This window comes from Notolepis coatsorum (assembly GCF_963971535.1).
Source record: "Notolepis coatsorum genome assembly, chromosome: 1".
Lineage (NCBI taxonomy): Eukaryota > Metazoa > Chordata > Actinopteri > Aulopiformes > Paralepididae > Notolepis > Notolepis coatsorum.
This window is the reverse complement of record NC_140165.1, coordinates 48,980,276-49,003,953: the sequence shown is the minus strand read 5'-3', so window position 1 is coordinate 49,003,953 and position 23,678 is coordinate 48,980,276. Positions and strand designations below refer to the sequence as shown.

Here is a 23,678-nt window from a genome sequence, read left to right as displayed (position 1 = left end):
ACCGTGGCATTCAACGGTCGGGGCGTAAACCCGAGAAAAGCCGTGAGTGGCACTCAAAGTGTTAAGACATCACATATACATGCACAAAGTGAATATGGAAATGCAGTGAATATCATACCTCAAGCTGTTATTACTCTGCATTTCTTAGCATTTGCATTTCATACTGTATTGATTGATTGATTGATTGAAAACTTTATTAACATATTGCAGAATGGGTACAATACAGTACAGCTGAATACACACAATTGTTAAGGGGATGCAGACCAGAGAAAGACTTTCGTCTTGTTTACATCAGGGTCCCCCATTTTCAATTCATCAGGACATATATGACATACATGACATACAGATATACAGTACTGCTACATCTATACATTTATGACAACAACATTGTGATACAAAAAGAGTCCAGAAAAGAGTATATACATTTGACGTAAAAACTGTACATTGGAGGAGGTTGGGTAGGTGGGGTGGGGGGCTGTACATTGGAGGTGGTTCGGTGGGTGGGGTGGGGGGGCGGGGTTGGGCAGGAGGGGTGGGGGGGGGACACTGTACAACTGTACAAGCAAAGCTGTACATTGGAATATTGACAACCATACTTGGTAATTTACTGTACATTGGAGGGGGTTGGGTTAGGACATTTACATGGGCCAGTTTCGAATTGCAGTCTCCCGTAGGTGTTCTTTGAGAGTGTTTTTGAAAGTGGTAGTGATTCACATTCCTTTACAGCTTTGGGTAGGGCGTTCCACATTGATGTGGCATAATTGCGAAACGTGTTTAGTCCCTTGTTTGAGCCGAATCTGGGTTTAACATGATTTGTGGAGCTCTCTCTGGTGTTGTGATCGTGGTATTCACTGACCTTTGGGAAGTATTTTGACATGTACATGGGTACCTTGGTCGTGTAGTGTATCTTGTAGACCAGGCCCATTGCAAGTTGCTGTACTCTGTCGTCTACTCTAAGCCATCCTAGGTTGTCAAAGTGGGCAGGGGTGAGGTGGGTTCTAGGAGTAAGGTCAAGCAGTAGTCTGACCAGTTTGTTTTGAGATGTTTGTAATTTAGTTTTTAGCGCCTTTGAGGTGCTTTGGTACCATGAGGTGCAAGCATAGTCGTAGTACCCTTGAATGAGTGCTCCTGCCAGAGTCCTCAGGGTGTTCTTGTTTACCAGAGAGGAGATCCGGTACAAGAATCGAGTTCGTTGGTTGACTTTTTTTATTACATTGGATGCCATTGATGTATTATAAGAGCTCTAATACATCCATGACTAACTTAAATGCTACATTTCATACTGTCCATACTGTTACTACTAGTGTTCACACTGTATATATCTTAGCGTATTCATACCAGTCTTTTCATACAGTTCATTCTGTTAATGTTCATACTGTATCTTAGCACATTTGTTGTGAAGGATCAGATTAAACCGAATATATATATTTATTTATGGATATATATTTAATAGTATTTGTATATCGTTTGATATCCCCTGTATATTCCTTGTACAATATGCACTGAATATCCCTTTAGTCTACTAACAGCCCATAATAGTTTCATTCTACCATTGGACGAGAACCTGGCGCCAGCAGCCATACCCCTAGGTTCAAGTTCAATCGTGCCGACCAACATGTCGTGGCAAGCCCGGTTCCGCGTAGGAATACGTCTGGCGAAATACGAATGGTACTATTTGTTCACAGCGCATATATATATGGCGCAAGTAAAGTAGAACTTTCTTTTAGTCCATTAGTTCTTTACCCTCCAACTAAGTAACAGACGCAAAGCCTCACCCACGACGCACGTGTGGTGCAGTAAGGCCTACTTGGCCTCAGAATAGGCATTGAGATATCGTGTGGATTAATAGTTGAATTGTCATAGTTTGGCACTATACCGTCGAGTTGGACGTATTTCTATTAAGCTAATAATAGTCTATTATGTATGGTGCATCGTTCGGTTAGAGTTATAAAGTGAGCAGTACCCCCATCGTTCCTGACGTTATCTGGAGTCTTAACCAGGCTGGGCAGACCACGTGTGGTGCTTGCATCCGAGGAGCTCCGGGCCAGGACGAGTGGACCTGTACATTGGATTACTTTACCCGGACGACGGCGAGCCTTCCACGGCTTGGATTATCTACATGCTTTGGGTGCTTTGATTATTCCATGGATAACGGCCAACACTGCTGAGTGTTGGAACTACCCCCCGGAGAGGAGTCCAGGTGAGACGGCGCTCTACCCCGAGTGAGGTCGCCTCACGTCTCTTCATCTGTGGACCGGCAGCTACCGTCCACCAGAGGGTCCAGCTGTATTCATCTGCGGACCGAGGTTCTGTGGGCATCGTGTTCAGGACTCTGAATTCTCCCAAGAAATCGTCGGCCAGATGGGATACCGCCAGCGGCTCTTCTAACCCCCCCCCCTACTGTCTTACAACCAGCGGGACCCCCCCCCCCCCCTTAGTGTATCCAGCTATAATCATTTAAGTACCATCGCTATAGTTCCCTAAAGAACCAGGTTGTATATTTGCTCCCTGCGTAACCAGAGATTGGACATTCAATGTTGATTTACCTACGAATACTCATTTGCCATACAAGTGCATTTCAAATCATAAATGTCATTAAGTGAACGTTGTATATACCCTTTGCTATATAAAATATTCGATTTATACATTTGTGTGGACTTCGTTTCATCAGGTGGGAAAGTGTTCATCATATCTATATCATGTACTGGATGGCCAGAAGTTAAAGTACAAGCGGTAGTGGTTTAATGATACCATACTTATCAATACAGTCAGGGAATTGTACCCCTCAGTTACAATTGGTCCTTCGAGCCGGAGGGTAACTAGTGTAATATTAATATAGTGTTATTAATATTAAAATGGCCTATGATGAACACTCCACGAAACGGTCCTCCTAACGTAGAACGCCCGCAGCGCAGACGACAGCCACCTCAGTACTTAGAGGATTACGCTGTCAGTCAACTACCTAGCCTTCGACAAACGGTAAACGCGGTAAAAGTAGAAAGTAAAATTATGTCTGACCTTAACGACCAGGTTTCCCCAACCACAGAGGCCCTAGTGGGTTCTAATGTAACTGACCAAGCTCACGGTGGGGACCAGGGAGCTGACATGCCCTTACCCCCCGCCAATACCGAAGAAGTAGTTCCCGACCAGCCCCGGGAGGAAGACAACCCTACAGAGAGAGAACTCTGCACGGAAGAAGAGGAGGAGAGCGCCGAGGAAATAGAGCTCCAGGACTCCCCAACGAGTACACCCAGGAGCGGCTCACCCAGGAGCGGCTCACCTCCACAACCGTCTTCCCCCAGCGAAGCGGAGAGGATGCTACAACAGGCGTTCCTCGTCAGCCTGACAGCCTCTACCGAACGCGATCGACTTCAGGGTGAACGCGATCGACTTCAGGGTGAACGCGATCGACTCCAGACACAGCAACGGAGCGAAGAAGAGCGCATACGCCTGGAGATGAGACGCCTTCAGACGGAAGAGAATATGGCAAGAGACCGGGCCGACGCCCAGCGCGCCGCTGCCGGTGCCCAAAGAGAAGCAGATCTCACCAAGCGCGAAGTCGAGCGCGACAAGTTACAAGCGCAGCTAATGGAGCAGCTGATCCTCAAGGCAACACCCTCTCCCTCCGCCAGGGGTTCAAGGAACTCGTCGAGACAACAGTCAAGGGCAGCGTCTCCTAACCGATCAAGCGACCCTGAACTTGACCAACAGACCAAGCCTATACCCCCCGCAGACCCCCTTCCCATACCGGTCCAAGCGAGACCCAGCTACAAGGAAGGAGCGGCATACACTGCGGAGAAGCTAAATAAACGACTACAGGATCTAGAGGACCTGATAGAAGAAGAAGAGGGAGAGGAGGAGAACCAAGCCCGACGACAGCACAGTACTCCACCGGACCAGGAGGTCCAGTACAGCCCAGGCTATACCCCCGCGGCGCTGCGCTACAGACCCCCGACTCTATTCACGGGTGAGCACGACGCACGACCAGCCCCGAGGAATAGCACCTGGACCAGCGGGCCATGGTACCCTGTCGGTACCAGCCCACAGAGAGGCGCAAGAGGAGACTCGCCTAGGAGGTCTCTCCCCCAACGCTCGCCGATGTATCAGCCATCCACGGCGTCATACATTGCCACGCCGTCGTTTCCAGACTTCACCTATGAGAATCGAGCACAGTACACGGAGCTCCGGATGTGCTTAGAGACAATGATGGTGGATGTCGCTGATGAACGCCACAAGTATGCAATATTACTGAAGCACCTGAAAGTACCGCGAGCGCACAATATAGCGCTAGCCTATGCCACCTCTACGACCCCATACACCGCGGCCCTAGCAGCGCTGGACCAGAGATATGGACGTATATGGGATTACGTAATCCAAGAGATAAGGCATATTGATCGCCTACCCCCAGCAACAGACAATCGCTCATTAGACGACCTGTCAATCAAAGTGCAGTCCCTGGTAGGGATGCTGGGAGCGCAACGGGAAAAGGGCATGCACGAGCTATACGCCAACTCTAACGTCGAGAGGATTCTAGAGAAGCTGCCACCCGCAAGACAAGAGCGTTTTAGGCGGCAGAGAGACTACCGGGATCCTAACGGCCCCGAACCATCCCTCCTTGATCTAGCCGACTTCCTGGCGAGAGAAGTCAGCAGCTTACGACTGGATACGTTCGGGCGGAGCACGCCAAGCTCCAGAGAGGGACCCAGGAGAATAAATGATGGAAGAAGATCGGTGACTGTCATGCACCAATCAGAGTCAGTACCGAGCAGTAAGAGCCACAGTACCCCCTCGAGAAAAGAGAAGTGGAAGATGGTGTGCCCCTACTGTGAGAAAGAACACTGGCTGTCACAATGTGACCTGTTCACAAAGATGAATGCAGAAGAAGTGAGTCAATGGATAAAGTCCAACAGGCGCTGTTACCGATGTGCGCGCAGTCACATGGCAGCCGAATGCCGCCTAAAGAAAAGGTGCAGTCGGTGCGACGGAGCCCATCTAGATATACTACACGACAGTAACAGAAGACGGCCTTCACCTGCACCATCGAGCGGCACCAAGGCAAGTGTCATGTACATTGACCCCGCCAGCAGCAGCGGCGCCCAAGTGCTCTTAAAGGTAGTCCGTGTGACATTGAGCTACCAAGATAAAGTCATGGACACTTACGCCGTCCTTGATGACGGGTCAGAGAAGACCCTTCTGCTCGCGTCCGCTGCGGCCCAGCTGGGACTGCGGGGGAGCGAGAACCAAATGACGATTCGGACAATAAGAAGAGATTTAAAGACGATAAAGGGCGAGAATGTCTCCTTCACTATCGCAGCAAGCGGGCAGCCAGAGCGACGGTATAAGATTACAAATGCTTTCACCAGCCAAGAAATAGGACTATCGCAGTACACCTACCCCATCGCCAAGCTGATGGATAAATATGTGCACCTGCGTCAACTACCTATCCCGCTCATAGACGGCGCCACCCCGACCCTGCTGATAGGCTCCGACCATGCAGAACTTATAGTCCCGATTGACCGGGTCCATACAGGACCCCGAGGCTGTCCTGCAGCAGTCGAGACCCGCCTAGGGTGGACACTACAAGGCCCCCTCGCTAAATCTCTCAACCGAACAGCAGCCACTAGCTGCCTCCACTCCAGAACGACAGAAGAAGACACCACTCTCCTGCAGCATGTCGAGAGGCTATGGACACTAGAGACAATGCCCTTTAAGAACGAAAAGAAAGATATTCGCTCTAAAGAAGACATTTACGCCATCAACCTACTCGAGCAAGGGACAAAGAGAGTCACAGTCGGCGGAGTGATGAGATACGCAACTCCACTCCTGAGGCGAGAGGGAATGCCCACCTTTCACGCAAAGAAAGACGCCACGGAGCGCTATCTATTGAACACAGAGCGGCGCCTAGCCAAAGACCCCGCTCAAGAGAGTGTGTACCGCGCTGAGATTGAGAAGCTAATCACAGCGGGACACGTGACAAAGATTGACATTAAAGAGGCCGATCAGACGACCGAATCATGGTACGTGCCGCATCACAAGGTCCACCACAACGGCAAGGATCGCATTGTGTTTAACTGCAGCTACCAGATCGGATCCCAAAATCTGAATAAAGAGCTCTTGCCCGGCCCCACACTCGGCCCCTCCCTACTGGGCGTGCTACTGCGCTTCCGCCAAGACAAGGTGGCTATCAGCGGGGATATCAAAGGGATGTTCCTGCAGGTGAGACTAGTGGAGGAGGACAAGCCCCTGCTGCGGTTCCTATGGAGAGAGAGGATCGGAGATGAGAACCCAGCCATCTACCAGTGGGAAGTACTCCCCTTCGGAACCACATGCAGCCCGTGCTGTGCTACATTTGCACTACAGAAACACGTCGCAGAGGACCCAGCAGCAGATGAAGAGGTCCGACACAGTGTGAAGAACAGTTTCTACGTGGACAACTGTTTACAAAGCGTTTCGACTCAAGAAGAAGCCGAGGCTCTCCTAATCAAGCTACGCGCCTCCCTGATCAAAGGCGGCTTTGATCTCAGGCAGTGGGCCAGCAGTGACCCGCACGTATTGCGCAGCCTCTCCCCCGCGGACAAGGCTGCCAGCAGCGAGACCTGGATGGCGACCATCCCAGGAGAAGCCCAAGAAATGACACTAGGACTGGCGCTTCAAAACAGACTCGCTCCACTATAGACACAACCCTGACTCCAGAGCAGGGAAGGTCGACGGCGACACCGACCACCAGACGGAGTGTGTACAGAACACTCGCCAGACAATATGACCCGTTGGGATGTATTCTACCTTACACCACCAGGGCAAAGATGATTGTACGAGCACTATGGGACAAGGACCAGGGCTGGGACGACCCAATACCCGCACACCTTGCCTCCACATGGAGAGAGTGGGAGACGGAACTCCGCTCACTCCCAGGCGTCAATATACGCCGCAGCTACTTCCCATCCACAGTGAGGCCAGAGACATGCAAGATTGATCTACACGTCTTCAGCGACGCCTCCGAAGTAGCCTATGGATCGGTGGCCTACTTGCGTGCCCAAGAGAAGGGAGGAAAGATACACACTGCTTTCATCCTGGCTCGCTCAAGAATAGCCCCACGAAAGCAACAATCTATCCCGCGTCTAGAGCTCTGCGCAGCCCTAGCAGGAGCGCATCTAGCCACGTTAATCCAACGTGAACTCACCATTCCGGTGCACAGAACAATCTTGTGGTCAGATTCCACGACAGTACTCACATGGATCAAGTCTGATTCATGCAGATACAAAGTCTTCGTGGGAGTCAGAGTCACCGAGATTCAAGAGTTAACAGAAGCAGCGAGCTGGCGGTATGTGGACACCAAACACAACCCAGCTGACGTCATCACCCGGGGAATGTCTCTGGATGACCTCACCCGTCGCAACATCTACAGTGACGGACCAGAATTCCTCAAGCTCCCGGAAGAAGAGTGGCCTACGCCCACCCCACGGGAAGCAAGTAAAGAGGAGGCTGAGAACAAGAAACCTATGTTCTGTGGACTGAGCACAGTCGCCTCCACAGACCCCAACATAGATGACTGCATTACCCTACAGAGTGCGCAACTAAAGACATTCCTGTGGCACCACCCAGAGAGTCAGTCCACCACTGACATTTCAGCAGCTGACTACGAAGAAGCAGAACTTCTTCTACTACAACGAGCCCAGAGAGACTCGTTCCCCGATGAGCTAGACTGTCTACAGGGAGGAAAGCCCGTCCCATCAGACAGCAGACTGCTCCACCTGGCACCCGAGAGTGACGCCCATAATCTCATCAGAGTGGGTGGTCGCCTGCGGAGAGCCCCCGATCTACCGGATGACATTAAGTACCCGATAGTCTTGAACAGCCGACACAAGGTCACAGAGCTGATCATAAAGAAATACGACGAGGATGTACACCACGCAGGAGCAGAGAGAGTCTTCGCGGAGATCAGACGTCGCTATTGGATACTTCAAGGAAGAGAAGCGGTGCGACGCTTCCCAGCATGCCACGGATGGCTGACCTACCCCCCTGTCGCCTCCGACTCGGCGACAAGCCATTCCACTCCACAGGCATGGACTGTTTTGGCCCGTTGTATATAAAGAGAGGAAGAGGAACCGAGAAGCGGTGGGGTATTGTATTCAAATGCATGACCACCAGAGCGATACATATCGAGCTCCTTCCGACCATGAGCACAGACTCATTCCTTATGGCCTTCCGAAGATTCACATCACGGAAAGGAAAACCGTCTACATTGTTGTCTGATCACGGGACAAACTTCAAAGGCGGAGAAAGAGAGCTGAGAGAGAGCTTCCAAGCTATGGGCCCAGAACTTAAGACCCACCTCGCTCCATCCCAGATTGACTTCCAGTTTAATCCCCCGAACGCACCCCACTTCAGTGGAACCTGGGAAAGAGAAGTACGTTCTATAAAGACAGCCCTGTACGCCGTGCTTGGGGCCCAGACTGTGGCGGAGGAAGTCCTAATGACAGTCCTCACGGAGATCGAGGGAGTATTGAACTCCAAGCCCCTCGGTTACGTCTCCAGTGATATAGCAGATGTCGACCCAGTCACCCCCAACACACTCTTAATGGGGCGGCTGGACCCCGCGCTACCCCAGACAATGTACAGGCCTGAAGAAGCGAACGGCCGAAGAATGTGGAGGTACAGTCAAGTGCTAGCTGACAAGTTTTGGAGCAGCTTCCTACTCCACTACCTACCGTCTCTACAGACCCGCCAGAAGTGGGTAAAAGAGAGAGACAATTTGACAGAAGGAACAGTCGTCATGATTATCGACCAGTCACTACCCAGAGCTATGTGGCCGGCTGGCCGCGTAAGCAAAGTAATCACCGGTGCCGATGGCAAGGTCCGAGCAGCTGAAGTGCTCGTCCAAGGGCGAACTTACACACGACCCGTGGCGAGGCTAATAGAACTGCCCCGACTCCCAGACACTATCGATGATGACCATGACCCCATGACTTTGTGAGTTGACTGACCCTTACAGCGGACCTTGAGTGGTAGACAGTGCGGTTAATCTGTCTCTGCTTAGCTAATTAGGTGGGACTAATTAGGGGGCGGCTGTTGTGAAGGATCAGATTAAACCGAATATATATATTTATTTATGGATATATATTTAATAGTATTTGTATATCGTTTGATATCCCCTGTATATTCCTTGTACAATATGCACTGAATATCCCTTTAGTCTACTAACAGCCCATAATAGTTTCATTCTACCATTGGACGAGAACCTGGCGCCAGCAGCCATACCCCTAGGTTCAAGTTCAATCGTGCCGACCAACATGTCGTGGCAAGCCCGGTTCCGCGTAGGAATACGTCTGGCGAAATACGAATGGTACTATTTGTTCACAGCGCATATATATATGGCGCAAGTAAAGTAGAACTTTCTTTTAGTCCATTAGTTCTTTACCCTCCAACTAAGTAACAGACGCAAAGCCTCACCCACGACGCACGTGTGGTGCAGTAAGGCTTACTTGGCCTCAGAATAGGCATTGAGATATCGTGTGGATTAATAGTTGAATTGTCATAGTTTGGCACTATACCGTCGAGTTGGACGTATTTCTATTAAGCTAATAATAGTCTATTATGTATGGTGCATCGTTCGGTTAGAGTTATAAAGTGAGCAGTACCCCCATCGTTCCTGACGTTATCTGGAGTCTTAACCAGGCTGGGCAGACCACGTGTGGTGCTTGCATCCGAGGAGCTCCGGGCCAGGACGAGTGGACCTGTACATTGGATTACTTTACCCGGACGACGGCGAGCCTTCCACGGCTTGGATTATCTACATGCTTTGGGTGCTTTGATTATTCCATGGATAACGGCCAACACTGCTGAGTGTTGGAACTACCCCCCGGAGAGGAGTCCAGGTGAGACGGCGCTCTACCCCGAGTGAGGTCGCCTCACGTCTCTTCATCTGTGGACCGGCAGCTACCGTCCACCAGAGGGTCCAGCTGTATTCATCTGCGGACCGAGGTTCTGTGGGCATCGTGTTCAGGACTCTGAATTCTCCCAAGAAATCGTCGGCCAGATGGGATACCGCCAGCGGCTCTTCTAACCCCCCCCCCCTACTGTCTTACAACCAGCGGGACCCCCCCCCCCCTTAGTGTATCCAGCTATAATCATTTAAGTACCATCGCTATAGTTCCCTAAAGAACCAGGTTGTATATTTGCTCCCTGCGTAACCAGAGATTGGACATTCAATGTTGATTTACCTACGAATACTCATTTGCCATACAAGTGCATTTCAAATCATAAATGTCATTAAGTGAACGTTGTATATACCCTTTGCTATATAAAATATTCTATTTATACATTTGTGTGGACTTCGTTTCATCAGGTGGGAAAGTGTTCATCATATCTATATCATGTACTGGATGGCCAGAAGTTAAAGTACAAGCGGTAGTGGTTTAATGATACCATACTTATCAATACAGTCAGGGAATTGTACCCCTCAGTTACAACATTCATACCTACCTTTACTGTTTATTCTATTTATAAATATTATACATAATATGTACGTTTTTTCACTTCTGGTTCGATGCTAAACTGCATTTCGTTGTCTCAGTACTTGTAGTCTGTGCAAATGACAATACAGTTGAATCTAATCTAATCTAAATATCAATCATGCCATAAACTACTCAATTAAGCCAAGAAAGAAGTTTGGTCAACAGTAGAAAAAATACAAGGCAAGCAATTGCATTCCACACATTTGTAGTAAGTAAGTGCAGTAAGTAAGTAAAGTAAAGTAAATTTACCAGCGTGTGCCGCCTCGGAAACAATGAAAATGAATGGCGTTCAGCTGGAAGCTTTCTGTGCTTGGAACTATGGACCGCCCATGAGGCGCTTCACTTCGCTATCAGAGTGTCGCAAAAATCTTATTATATGGCTCTGGTTGGACTATGTTGGACTCAGCACTACTGGTAAAACATAAAAAAAACTATATTCAAACCAACCGATGAGAAAACCTATTCGGCTCCGTCTATAGTCCCGAGCAGATGAAGAAGACGGATGAGGGCTACCTAACGTTATATGTATTGATCCTGTTCTGATTCAAGACACTTTTTGACTCGAAGTGAGAAATGGAGTACCTCTAAAACAAAGGTAATGTCTATTTTACGTGTACTTTATCGAAACTCCATCATAAAACATGCATTTGTATGATCGCAGCATCGGATAAATGACCCCCCCCCCCCCCCCCCCCCGGCTTTGTGAAGAAACAAGGTCATGTGTTTACCTTTGACCTGGCAATAATATAGGTTTCAAGCTAGCAGCCGCGAGATTTACACATACGCTGCACAAAACACTTTATCTCACAATCTAGAAAACCAGCCTGGATTATTTTGAAACGGGGCAAAGTTTACCTTGGGATTGTGAACGAACGAGGGTATGTAGAAATGAGCCATACTATTGTCTCCATAGCTATAATATAGAATATACAATAGCTCCGCAAAGATCATGAAATATTGTGAAAATGGTCAAAAACAGCTGGCGTCAGGCAGTACAGATGGGGAAAGAGCATGACAGTCAATGAGTTAATAGCAATCCTAATCGGTAGCCTATTGTTGACACTGCTGGTAACTTCTCTCCTTGGGTGAAGATAAAAAGGTAGGTGTGTCCGAGATTCAATACTTTCAGTTTGTTACGACGTAAAAAAAATTCCTTCCTCAGAAATGGAGTGGTACTGACTTGTGAAAATAAATTAGAATCATAGCAGTGGGTATACGCTCATTATACCACTGCTATGAACCAATCAGTTCGCTTGATTTGAGACACCCGTTTTATAATCCAATTTAAACCATGATACCGATGGTAATTTCATGGTATTCCAATCATACCAACTGACATTGACATTTTCCAGGTCAATGCCGTTCACCCGGAAAACACTTTTTGAATGGATGACGGTGATGCAACATAAGAACCCCCTCCCTTTTGCTTTTGACAGTGCCTGCCAATCTAACCTACCTGCCTCATACTATAGTCTACCCATATATCTCTGTATGATAGCATGGACAATAGTGCTGTACAGTATATATACATTTATATATTTATATTTACAGCATATATATATAACGTGCTGCGCTAACGCTATACTAGTATCGTGCGATAATATAATTAACGCATTAATCTAAAAAAAAAAAAAATGTTACCTTTATTTACCCAGGGTAGGTTCGCTGAGCACAGATGCTCTTTTTCAGGAACGCCCTGCTTCACATTCACACAGTTCCATTCACACCTGGGAGCTGCCCAGTACAACCACAGTTGACACCATTGGCCACTGAGCAAACCCACTGGAGCAGTTGATTCAAGCCATGTCACATAGTTCAAGTTTGAAATGATTCTTTCTGTTTTGCTCCTGAGAGTGTGCTAGATACTGTACTGTACTGGTAATATTATTTATTTGTGTTAACTTCTGAATAAAACAACTTATTAAACACAAGTACATCTTATTGAACATTATTTTGATATTTTCATTACCAATGATCATAGCAAAACAGCTTTTTTCAAACAGTCTGTAATGCATTTTGGAAACGGGAGATGGGCTCATGGTGTAATGGGCCACCTGGCCTGAGAAACATAAGGAACACACATATTTTGAATGCCTTCTGCAGTTTTTTTTTTTTTTTTTAGCCATTTTAATCTAGATTAAATCCAGGATTGCAGATAGATTAATATATATCCATATCTGTCTGAATATACCTACATATAATTATTCTATATATCTACTATACACCTGCATATGAGCCATATAACTGTTACAGGTGAGTGTTGACAAGGTACCAGTTGTGGAGGAAGAAAAGAGGCAGAGAGTTGTTGCTCTTCAATAGTGGTTCCTTTAATGAAGGAACGGTACACCAGAGCAAATAGGTAGCAATGACGCTGAGCGTCTACTGAGAAAGCACACAAAATAATAAACCTAACGAATACAGGACGATTGGGTGCCAGGGAACATCCGTGATCCAGGGTACCACCGTGTACCGACGCTGGAAGTAGAATGAAGAACCGACGATAAAACACAGGGGAGACAGGGGTTACATAAGGTCACATTCCACAGTGACAGCGAATCAGAGAACACAGACAATCAGTGACAGAGGGAAGCAAGTGACAGGTGTCAGAATGGTGGTATGGTTCTCAGGCAACAGCCAGAGAACCCAGAACGTTACGATAACTGTATGATAGCATGTACAATAATGCTGTATATACCATATATATTTATTCTTAGCATATATATCCACATATGTCTGTACATACCTGCATATAATCCTTTTTACATATCTGTAAAAATATGCCTATACTGTACCTATTCTTACTAGCTGCTGGCCAGAATGACTACTACCATAGTCTCTTTGTGATAATATGTATCACTGTACATATTAATACTACAACCCTGTACATACATCTGCTTATCACTATATTCAGTAGTAATTTATTTATATATTTTATACTCAGTTTAATCACCTGTGCATTATTACTATTGCACTTTGCTATTATATTTGCACTCTGGTCGGATGTCAAACTTATTTTCGTTGTACTGTAGCCTACTTGTGCTGTATGATCATCAAATCAAATCAAATCTAGAATGAAACGGCTTGTTGTTGTTGTAGACGGCTGTGTTTCATCCCCCCCCCCCCACCCTCTTCTCCTTCAACCGGGGGGGGGCTGTACGAGGCAACTCTATTACAGCACTGCGGTTTGAACAGATGAAGGGGCACTAATCCTATATAGCCTGAATAAACACCTGTCTGGAACTGGCGGAAATCTGGAGCACTCGACGCGGTGAAATGCCACGAAACGCCATCTTAAGTGCCTGCGCCTGCGCTGCCGATTTCATCAGGGCCCCAGGTTTGCCGCCTTCATGTGCCGTTGACAGCCCATTCATAGGCTCACAATGGAAGCCTTATTTATTTCTGCTCCTCGTGGCCTCAAGAGAGCGAGCGCTCGCTGTGTGAGGAGTTTGAAGAAGACCCTCGTAATGAAAGCAGACTAATGTGCCCTCCTTTTTAATGTCAACACGAGTGTGTGTGTCACACACTTCTACACGTGCATGAATGCACACAGACATAGCCTGTGTGTACACGGACACTGCTTCTTGAGTCTGCATGCACGCCCACACACACACACACCACATTGCGCTTCATATATCCATAAAGTCCACACTAATGCCCGAGGCTGTACTGGCAATGAGCGGGCTGAAATAATTGGTCCGCGGGGAGTTCCCTGTTTTGTCTGTGTCAGGAGAAACTACACAGTGATAAAAGGCAGAGATGCGTTAATCAAAAATAACGCTGGGTTATTGCGAAGCGTGCGCTGACCCCCTAAGTTAACAGGAAGGATCTCTTTGAGAGAAAACATATCTTGGACAGATGAAAGGCTCGACAGCCAATACTGCACCGTATACTATGCTATGATAAAGCGCAAGCGATGATCAAATATTATTCAACTCCGTTGGCTCGTAATGAGAGTTAAGAAAAGTCCACACTATCTCTTTTCCTCGGGCCAATCTGGAACCATGTCGCTGCAAAAATAAAGGTACATCTCAGAAATGACAGCGTTATCGTTTGAAACTTGCCAATTAGCCGATTTCTTTTTTTGCGACAAGGTCGCGGCAAACTCTGCCCATGGGGGTAGACGGACACCGAATCCGCACTCTGGCAGACCTGCAGAATCCCTCGTCCGCGGCCCCATTAGACCCGGCAATCAAACAATAGGACTCCACTGGCCAACAGCAAGCTTAACAGATCTGTGGCAACTCTGTGGGCCGCCTCTCCCCGGGACCCAGGGGTTCAAATCCTGGTCAGCTTTTCACTTCGACTCCAAAGAACTTCCAAGGTGATTCGGGAAGTAACTTTTTTTACATTCTCTCTCTCTCTCTCTCTCTCTCTCTCTCTCTCTCTCTCTCTCTCTCTCTCTCTCTCTCTGTCTCTCTTTCAGGACATGAGCATTTTCCCTTCTAACTTTGGTTCGGTTCCAGGAACATCCTGGAACATCCTGTACATTCTGCCAGGAGACGGGGGCGGGCGGCCTTTCAGAACTTCAGACGTGCGCGCACACCTCTCCATTCACATTCAACTGAATATATGCACAATTATTCTCAGCCTCGCTTTCTTCCAAGGTTGCCGTGGCTGTCGCCGCCGATGGGAAACTGTCCAGAGACCACTCTTAACGACAACAGCGTTACGGCAAAACTTAGCCCAAACTTAATTTGCATCTGGATCAAGGACAAAGGGGGGGGGGGGGGGGTAGTTAAAAAAAGGGAATTGTGCTGTACTCTCCCATCCCCTGCGGAAGGGGGTATTGTAATTTTTTTTGTAAATTGTATAGTAGTCTTTTGTTATCATGCACAACTTGTGTCTTACCTATTTTTTTTTTCTATGCCTATTTTTATTGTATTTTGCACAATCGATGTGGGCATGACCACCCGCATTTCACTGTATGCCCTGGTATGTATGTGACAAATAAACCTCTTGATTCTGTGTTGGGGAGTCGTCACAGGATCTGAACCAAGACAACGCACGCCGCCCCGTGGGAACACTGGGTATGTCTCGAGATCGACTCTCGGAGATGAGAAGTGAAAGGAGGTAGGTTTTGGTAGATCAGACGCCCCCATCAACCCCCCCCCCATTCTTCTCTAACAAGGGTCTGTATGTTTTGGTAGAGCAGACACCCCCCCCCCCCCCCCCACCATTCCCCATTCTTCTTTAACAAGGGTCTATACTGTACGTTTTGGTAGAGCAGACGCCACCCCCCCCCCCCTTCATTCTTTTTTAACAAGGGTCTATACGCTTTCGTAGAGCAGACGCCCCCCCCTCCATTCTTCCTTAACCCATTTAGACCTAAAACGCCTGCTAATAATGCATTATATAGCCTGCATATACACACAAATGTGTTTCCCGGTTTCATAACACAGGTCTATACGTTTTGGTAGAGCAGAGACGCACCCCACCCTCCATTCTTCTTTAACACGGGTCTATATGCTTTGGTAGAACCAACCCATTTCCAGTTCCGCGTTCGCGTTCTGCGATCTGATTGGCCACTGACGTTTCTGGTGCGATCTGATTGGCCACTGACGTTTCTGGTCATGTGACATGTGCGCCCAATCGCGTGACGCCTGTTTCTGCGCCCATTTCCGCCTCGAACAGCCTGCAAACTACCTAACGCCTAGTTTATCACTGGTTAAGCTTAGGCGACTCTTTCGAACTTGGTTAAGGTTAGAGTTTGGAATCAGGGCTGGTGTTCTATCGCCCTGCTCTAAGACAAACTCTAACCTTAACCAACTTCGAAAGAGTGCCTAAGCTTAACCGGTGATATAAACAGGCGTCACACGATTGGCGCAGATGTCACACAACCAGAAACGTCAGTGGCCAATCAGATCGCAGAACGTGAATGCGGAACTGGAAATGGGTTGGTAAAAAACTAGACGCAAACCGGACAGACGCCGTAGTTCTTCTTTATAGGGCCTCATTACGGAAAGACAGCTTCTCTTATCTCTCTGCCTCTCTCTCTCTCTCTTTGCCTCTCTCTCCGCCTCTCTCTCACTTGCCTCCTCTATCGTTTGGTTCTACTGTATGTGTTCTCTCTCCCTCCCCTTCTAGTTGGCTCTCTCCATTCCCTCGCTTTCTACCTGGCTTTATCCATGTCTCTCCCTCTGTCCTTTTGAAGGGGATAAAGGTTTGTTACGCAACGGAAGGCCTTGCTCATGCCTGCCATTGAAGAACAGCCCTCGACCCAGGGCCTCTCTCTCGTCAAACACTAGGGAGGGAGAAAAGAGGGGGACAAAAATAAAAATCGTAGTGTTTTATGTGTCTGTAACTCCATGGGTGGGCCGCCTGAAAGAAAATAGGTTGCTGTCTACTTTATTGACCTCATGCTGCAACATCTACCTGTGACTGTGATGTTCTCTTCTCTGTAATAAGAGGGATGTCACTGCTATGGTACTGTAAGGCTGAAGAAGTGACCTGGGGTAACATTACATTTTCAGTGATGTTGGGTGATTAAAGTAGGCCAACTGTGGCCAAATGTCAGCTAACTGTGAGGGGATATTACAATCAGAAAATCTACAGGTGTGTTTACATTCACATTGATCTTATATGTCAATTCCAATATTATTTAGGATAGATTCAGTACAATGAAATTTGTGTTTTTCGATATTGTTGCATTTTCTTTGTTTTGAATTTGATTGAATACTTTATTTTGACACAATCGTAGGACAAACATTTGAAAAAGACAATAACAGTGTCATCACGCTGGTCAAAAATGGATAAAACACAATAAAGCCATGGCTTGTTTCCATTGTGGTCCATACATGGAACATAAAATGGCACAAAACACGAATGTACACGAGACAGGACACCCTAAAAATAAGTACAATAACACCTAACCTGAAAACTCATATAGTCAACTAATGTTAAAAGAAAATAAAAAATCTGCAAACCCTTAAAAGCAACTCATGATAAAAAGAGATAAAAACCAAGTTATGATAAACCATATTAAGACCAATTTGAGTTGCTGCTGAGCCATGTTTTTACGGCGGATTTAAATCCGAGAGGGGAGTTCAGGAGTTTTATGAATGTTGGCAGAGCATTCCACATTACAGTAGCCGAGTAAAATAAAAAAATGTTTGATGTAAAATCATCCAAACATTTTGTTGTTGAAAATTATGTCTAAAGCCATTTCATATATCAACATAATCAAACCATTTCAGATATCCAATCTGCTTCCCTGAAAACATTGCATAATCTACCCAGGTTACCCAGATAGGCCAATGCTACTTCTTTGCTACAATTCTATTAATTTTAGTGGTTCAAAATCATCCACTGCAACTGTGACAATTCATGTATCACCTGCTAGCACTGGTTAGACAATGTTAATCTCCCATAGCAACCGATCACACTGGTCCCATGAATATGTGGTGACCCACTTGGGACATAATAATTCATTGCAACTTCCGTTGTTTGTAACGTGTCTGTGTGATGTCGGTGCGTTCAGTAGAAAGCTATCTGGCTGAATTTAGTGCTCATTTATTTTTTTATTTTTTTATCCACTTTTTCTCCCATTTTCTATATTTTCTCCCATCCCAATTTCGTATCATCCAATTCAACCCTCCCCTGTCACGAACGCTGTTTCTTGCCTCCCACAAGCCGGCTGCAATGTGGACTAAGTCATACATAGCACAAGTCCCCTCCGGTACTTGAGGTAACAGCAGTCGCATCTTTTCACCTGCGCAGCTCGATCTCTCAGTGGCGAGGAGTAACGCGTGGGAGGCTCACGCTGCCCCCGACACTTCCTGATTCTACTGCGCAGGCGGACCAACCGACCTGTAGGAGTCGCTGTCCACAACGCCCGATCCCCACCCATCAGTTTCCCACCCCCTAATACGGCCAATGTGTATTAGTATGAACGACCAGCTAAACTGAAAGCAATGTGGAGCGCTGGGCTCGAACAGGCAAGCCCAGCGTCTCCGTCATTCGTGGGGAGCGCCTTGCCCACTACGCCACGTAGCCGCCCGCAATTTGGTGCTCAATTCTCATGTATTGCTCAGATCAGATTTTGTTCACATTGTTTTTATTTTATTTAAGTGGCTAATATCAGATTCCAGTGTGAACTGAACTGACCGGCATGCGCAAAATGAACAATATTGAAGATGGAGTTTTTTTTCTTTTTTTAAAGAATGACGTTGCATGAAAGTTGCATGACTCCTCAGACTGAGATCGCATTGCAAGAAATCTGACCTGTATCTGATTTAGGACCACATACGAAAGTGGCATGCTTCTCACTGTCCATAATGTAATCTGCACAGCGAGAGATGACTAGAGAGAAAAAGAATAGGCTTTGATATTTATTTTGCGTGTAGGCATGAAAGAAGTCCTCTCTTTCCCTACACACGTTCAGAAGTGAAATGTTAGGAGCACCCCCCCCCCCCCTCAAAAAAATACAAGGATTCCTTTTCTTGGCAAATTTTTTATGTAGAAAATAATGAACTGCCCTGGGACCAAGTCAAACCCACAGTACGTGGTAACCTTCCAAAGCGGCAGAAAGAATGGGTGTCGACAAGAAAATCTGTTTCCTCTTTCTCCCCCGTACACTTCCTGAAAAGGTTCACCGTGAGACACCGACAATTTTGACTAACACCCCTCCATCTGTATTCACCAAAGAGCCCCTCATCAATCACTCCTCGGCGTGTGATTCCACGTTCAGTTCGCCTCGCTACAACACGAGTCGCGAGTCGAGTTAATGTGCCTCGCATGAAACTCCCAATGAAGATCCGCGGGGCGAAGATAAATAAATAAAGACCCCCCCCCCCCGATTTCCCTATCGCTCTCAGCCTGCCAACGATTTCCAGGCGCCCTGGAAAAAGCAAACAGGTGGCGCACGGCTCCCCAGAGACACCGGGACATGTCGGGAAAACAAATGTTGGGCCGTCTTGACTCGTAGAGTCTGTGCCGAGTCGGCTCCGCACATGAATATATTTGGGTTTACTTTTCATGATCAATGAGTGGTTGATGGACTGGGGGAATATGTATACAAAAACAACAAAAAAAACATGATACACAACCCAAGGTAATTCCCCTTTGAAAGTGTAACGGCTGTCACGCGATCCACGCACATGTTCCCCCCCCCCCCCCCCCCCGCCCGCTGTCATGTGCCTGCTGTTCACGACACAACAATCGGGTTTGCTTTGCATGACACAACCGGATAGACCCTCTCTCTTTCATTCCACAGCCTGTCCGTTGCTTGTAAACACAGCGCGGTAATTTGCGGCGATTATGGCTGTAGGTAGGGTCGACTCCTCCACTTCACCAAAAAAAACAATGCTGATTTATTTTGCACATAATATAACGCACTTCCAAAAACAGTTATTGAGAGTAAATTAGTTTTAATATGGCCACCGGTCATCGGGGACATTGAATCCTCATCTTAATTACAGCATGTTGAAATGTAGTGGATGAAACAATAGCAATATCTTGTCTAAGGACTGCTACCTTATCATTTCACTGAGCTGTAATTAACACAACACAATGATTCAATGTCAACGATGACATCACTGGTAGCCATATTTAAAGTCTGATAACTGTCAAACTAAATGAATGTGCGCTAAACTGTTTTGAGTTTTTGGACGGAGATTATGTGCAAAACAAATCAGCATTGTTTTTTGGTGAAGTGCTCCTTTAAACGTGTGACGCATATTGCATGCTGACAGTTAATTATAGCTTGGCCTAATGTTTTACAAACCAATATGACGGAATGAGTCCAATATATATGTATATATATATAAATTGTTTACGTTCTCTCAAATCAAATGGAATGAACCATTTATGAGCATTGACACAGATCAATATTTAATGTCTATGATGTAATTAGTATGCTAATGAGCGCACAGCCACATCATTCTATTTATATTCCATTGTTTCCATGTTTTCCCTCCCCAGAACTGTCAGTTAGAGTCTGAAAAACGATGGAATACGCAAACTAATCTTCTGTGGTTTGTTTTCCCATTACAACACAAGCTATATTTCACCAATTCCGTAAACAAAAGTGTGTCACAGATTCACACGAAACACAAAATCTTCTGGTTGAAGATGTTTATGTTGTAATTTAACAGGTTGCCCCCTCTCCTCTCAGTTTGGGCGGCCGTGTTTCATTGTACATTGTTGTAAATGTTCCCGCTGACAGTGTTTTACTACCTGGCTGTGCGCGTTGGGTGACGAGGGTGCATTGGGTGACGGGGAGGTGTAATCGCTCGGGGTAATTCTCATATTTATTCATTTAACCTAGACCAAGGGAAACGAATGAAACGTCTCCCCCTGGCAAACCACAATCGTTTCACATCTAAATATGTAATTAATCAGGCCCAATTATACAATTAGGTTTTAATTGCGTTTTCCAATTAAGTAATCAAGAACAAATTGGCTAGCTCCAATAAATATGTGGGTCTGTGTGCAGGCCTTATTATCAAACGCATGCAGGTGTTGAAAACAACACAACATGTGTTAGTATTAGCAACAGTTTTAAGCCAGGTGTAATTTTTTGTAAGGGTTGTTTCAACACACTTTCCTTTAAGATAGAGAGAGAGTATATGTGTGTGTGTGTGTACACTAGTATTATCTCCATCCATTGGCCTGGTCCTCTGTGTGTGTGGAAGCATGTGGCCCTATAATCCGACATGATTGTGATTAGAAAGACACCGTCTAATTGGCAGATTGATCTCAGTTTGATGTCAATTATCCATTAGTCACCTCCCAGATTCATGGACCTCTCCCCTCTTCTCCTCTCATGTCCCCTCTCCTTTCTTCTCTTCTGCTCTCCTCTCATCCTCTCCTCCTTTCCTTCTCTCCTACCCATCCCCTCTCCTCTGTCCTGTCCTCTCCTCCTCTCCTGTTGTCTCCTCTCCTGTCCTCCTCCCCTCTCACCTCCAGTCCTCAACTCTGCACCCGTAGCGCCAGTCTGTACAAGCCCTGAAATAAAGCTAAATCTTACTTTGAGAGCACTTTAAGGTGATCACAAGTGGGTGAATATTGGCCATTTTGGTAACAGGGCTGCAACCAACTTGACCGTTGAATTGTTATGCTAAGCGTACACTGTCAAAATCACAACACCATTCACACTAAAACGTGAAAATCTCTCTCGCTCTCTCAACTCTCTTATTGTCAACCCTCTGAGGTTGAATCTCCCGTCGTGGGAGAACAATAGACTTGAAAAGGTGTGAAAACAGACAGGCCATGTTTTGTAAACTAACGTTATGTTTAGAATGGAATGAATACATGGGTCGGGAAAGATAGTTAGCTCAAAGCTAATCCGGAAGGACAGCTAACAGTAGCTACTGTCTAACTGTGATGCATTTTCTGTTTGCAGTCCAATGTTCACCAAAACACACACCCACACACTTATAATTTGTTCCTCAACGTTATATAGACAGGTCATGTTTTGTAAACTAACGTTATGTTTAGAATGGAATGAATACATGGGTCGGGAAAGATAGTTAGCTCAAAGCTAATCCGGCCTGTTTAACCACTAGCTTCTGTTAGCTAATGCTGGCTGAGCAAGGAAACTAACAGTAAACGTTTTTACATGAAATACAGCCCAAAAACCCTGCTGACAAACGTTTGCTTATTAAATACATTCTATACTATAATAATACAAACGTTTCATTGCCTCTCTGTGACGACAAAGTTGTTTAAATAAGGGGAGAAAAGTAGCTAAAACCAATGTATTTGGATGGGACAGGAAGTGCTATTGGCAACCGGAAGTCAGCCGGAAGTCCCTATATTCAGGTTGTGCAAGTGGAGAATTATTTTAATGGCAACAAATAAATAATAATAATAAAATTAATAAATAAAATGTTAGAGGAGTGGAGGGGGGGGGGGGGGGGGGGCAGAGCGAGGTGGGTGTTAGAGGAGTGGAGGGGGGGCAGAGCCTCATAACATTAGCTGCACTCATAGGATGTTGATGTAGCCTCATAAAGCTAACATGCTGCACTCATAGGAGCGTGTTGATGTAGCCTCATAAAGCTAACAAGAGTATATGTAATACTGTGGTTATGGCCTCTATAGTTAGCAGCTCCCCAAGCTAACACAACATGGACCGCAGCTCCCCAAGCTAACACAACACAGACTGCAGCTCCCCAATCTAACACAACACAGACTGCAGCTCCCCAAGCTAACACAAGCTAACACAACATGGACCGCAGCTCCCCAAGCTAACACAAGCTAACACAACACAGACTGCAGCTCCCCAAGCTAACACAAGTTAACACAACATGGACCGCAGCTCCCCAAGCTAACACAACATGGACCGCAGCTCCCCAAGCTAACACAACACAGACTGCAGCTCCCCAAGCTAACACAAGCTAACACAACATGGACCGCAGCTCCCCAAGCTAACAGAAGCTAACACAACACAGACTGCAGCTCCCCAAGCTAACACAACACAGACTGCAGCTCCCCAAGCTAACACAAGCTAACACAACATGGACTGCAGCTCCCCAAGCTAACACAAGCTAACACAACACATACTGCAGCTCCCCAAGCTAACACAAGCTAACACAACACAGACTGCAGCTCCCCAAGCTAACACAAGCTAACACAACACAGACTGCAGCTCCCCAAGCTAACACAAGCTAACACAACATGGACTGCAGCTCCCCAAGCTAACACAAGCTAACACAACACAGACTGCAGCTCCCCAAGCTAACACAAGCTAACACAACACAGACTGCAGCTCCCCAAGCTAACACAAGCTAACACAACACAGACTGCAGCTCCCCAAGCTAACACAAGCTAACACAACATGGACTGCAGCTCCCCAAGCTAACACAAGCTAACACAACACAGACTGCAGCTCCCCAAGCTAACACAAGCTAACACAACACAGACTGCAGCTCCCCAAGCTAACACAAGCTAACACAACACAGACTGCAGCTCCCCAAGCTAACACAAGCTAACACAACATGGACTGCAGCTCCCCAAGCTAACACAAGCTAACACAACACAGACTGCAGCTCCCCAAGCTAACACAAGCTAACACAACACAGACTGCAGCTCCCCAAGCTAACACAAGCTAACATAACACAGACTGCAGCTCCCCAAGCTAACACAAGCTAACACAACACAGACTGCAGCTCCCCAAGCTAACACAAGCTAACACAACATGGACCGCAGCTCCCCAAGCTAACACAA

At 46.6% G+C, this 23,678-nt stretch overlaps 1 protein-coding gene across 1 annotated transcript in view; it reads left to right on the top strand.

Moving 5' to 3' along the window:
* The window catches only part of LOC311232067 (carbonic anhydrase 12-like), a gene marked incomplete at both ends in the record, with an annotated part of 48,904 nt that extends 27,464 nt beyond the window's left edge, over positions 1-21,440 (top strand). The window contains one exon of the mRNA XM_084318743.1: positions 21,420-21,440. Within this exon, the coding sequence (XP_084174869.1) occupies positions 21,420-21,440 (21 nt within the window). The remainder of the gene's footprint in view (positions 1-21,419) is intronic.
* Between the last annotated feature and the right edge of the window lie 2,238 nt (positions 21,441-23,678).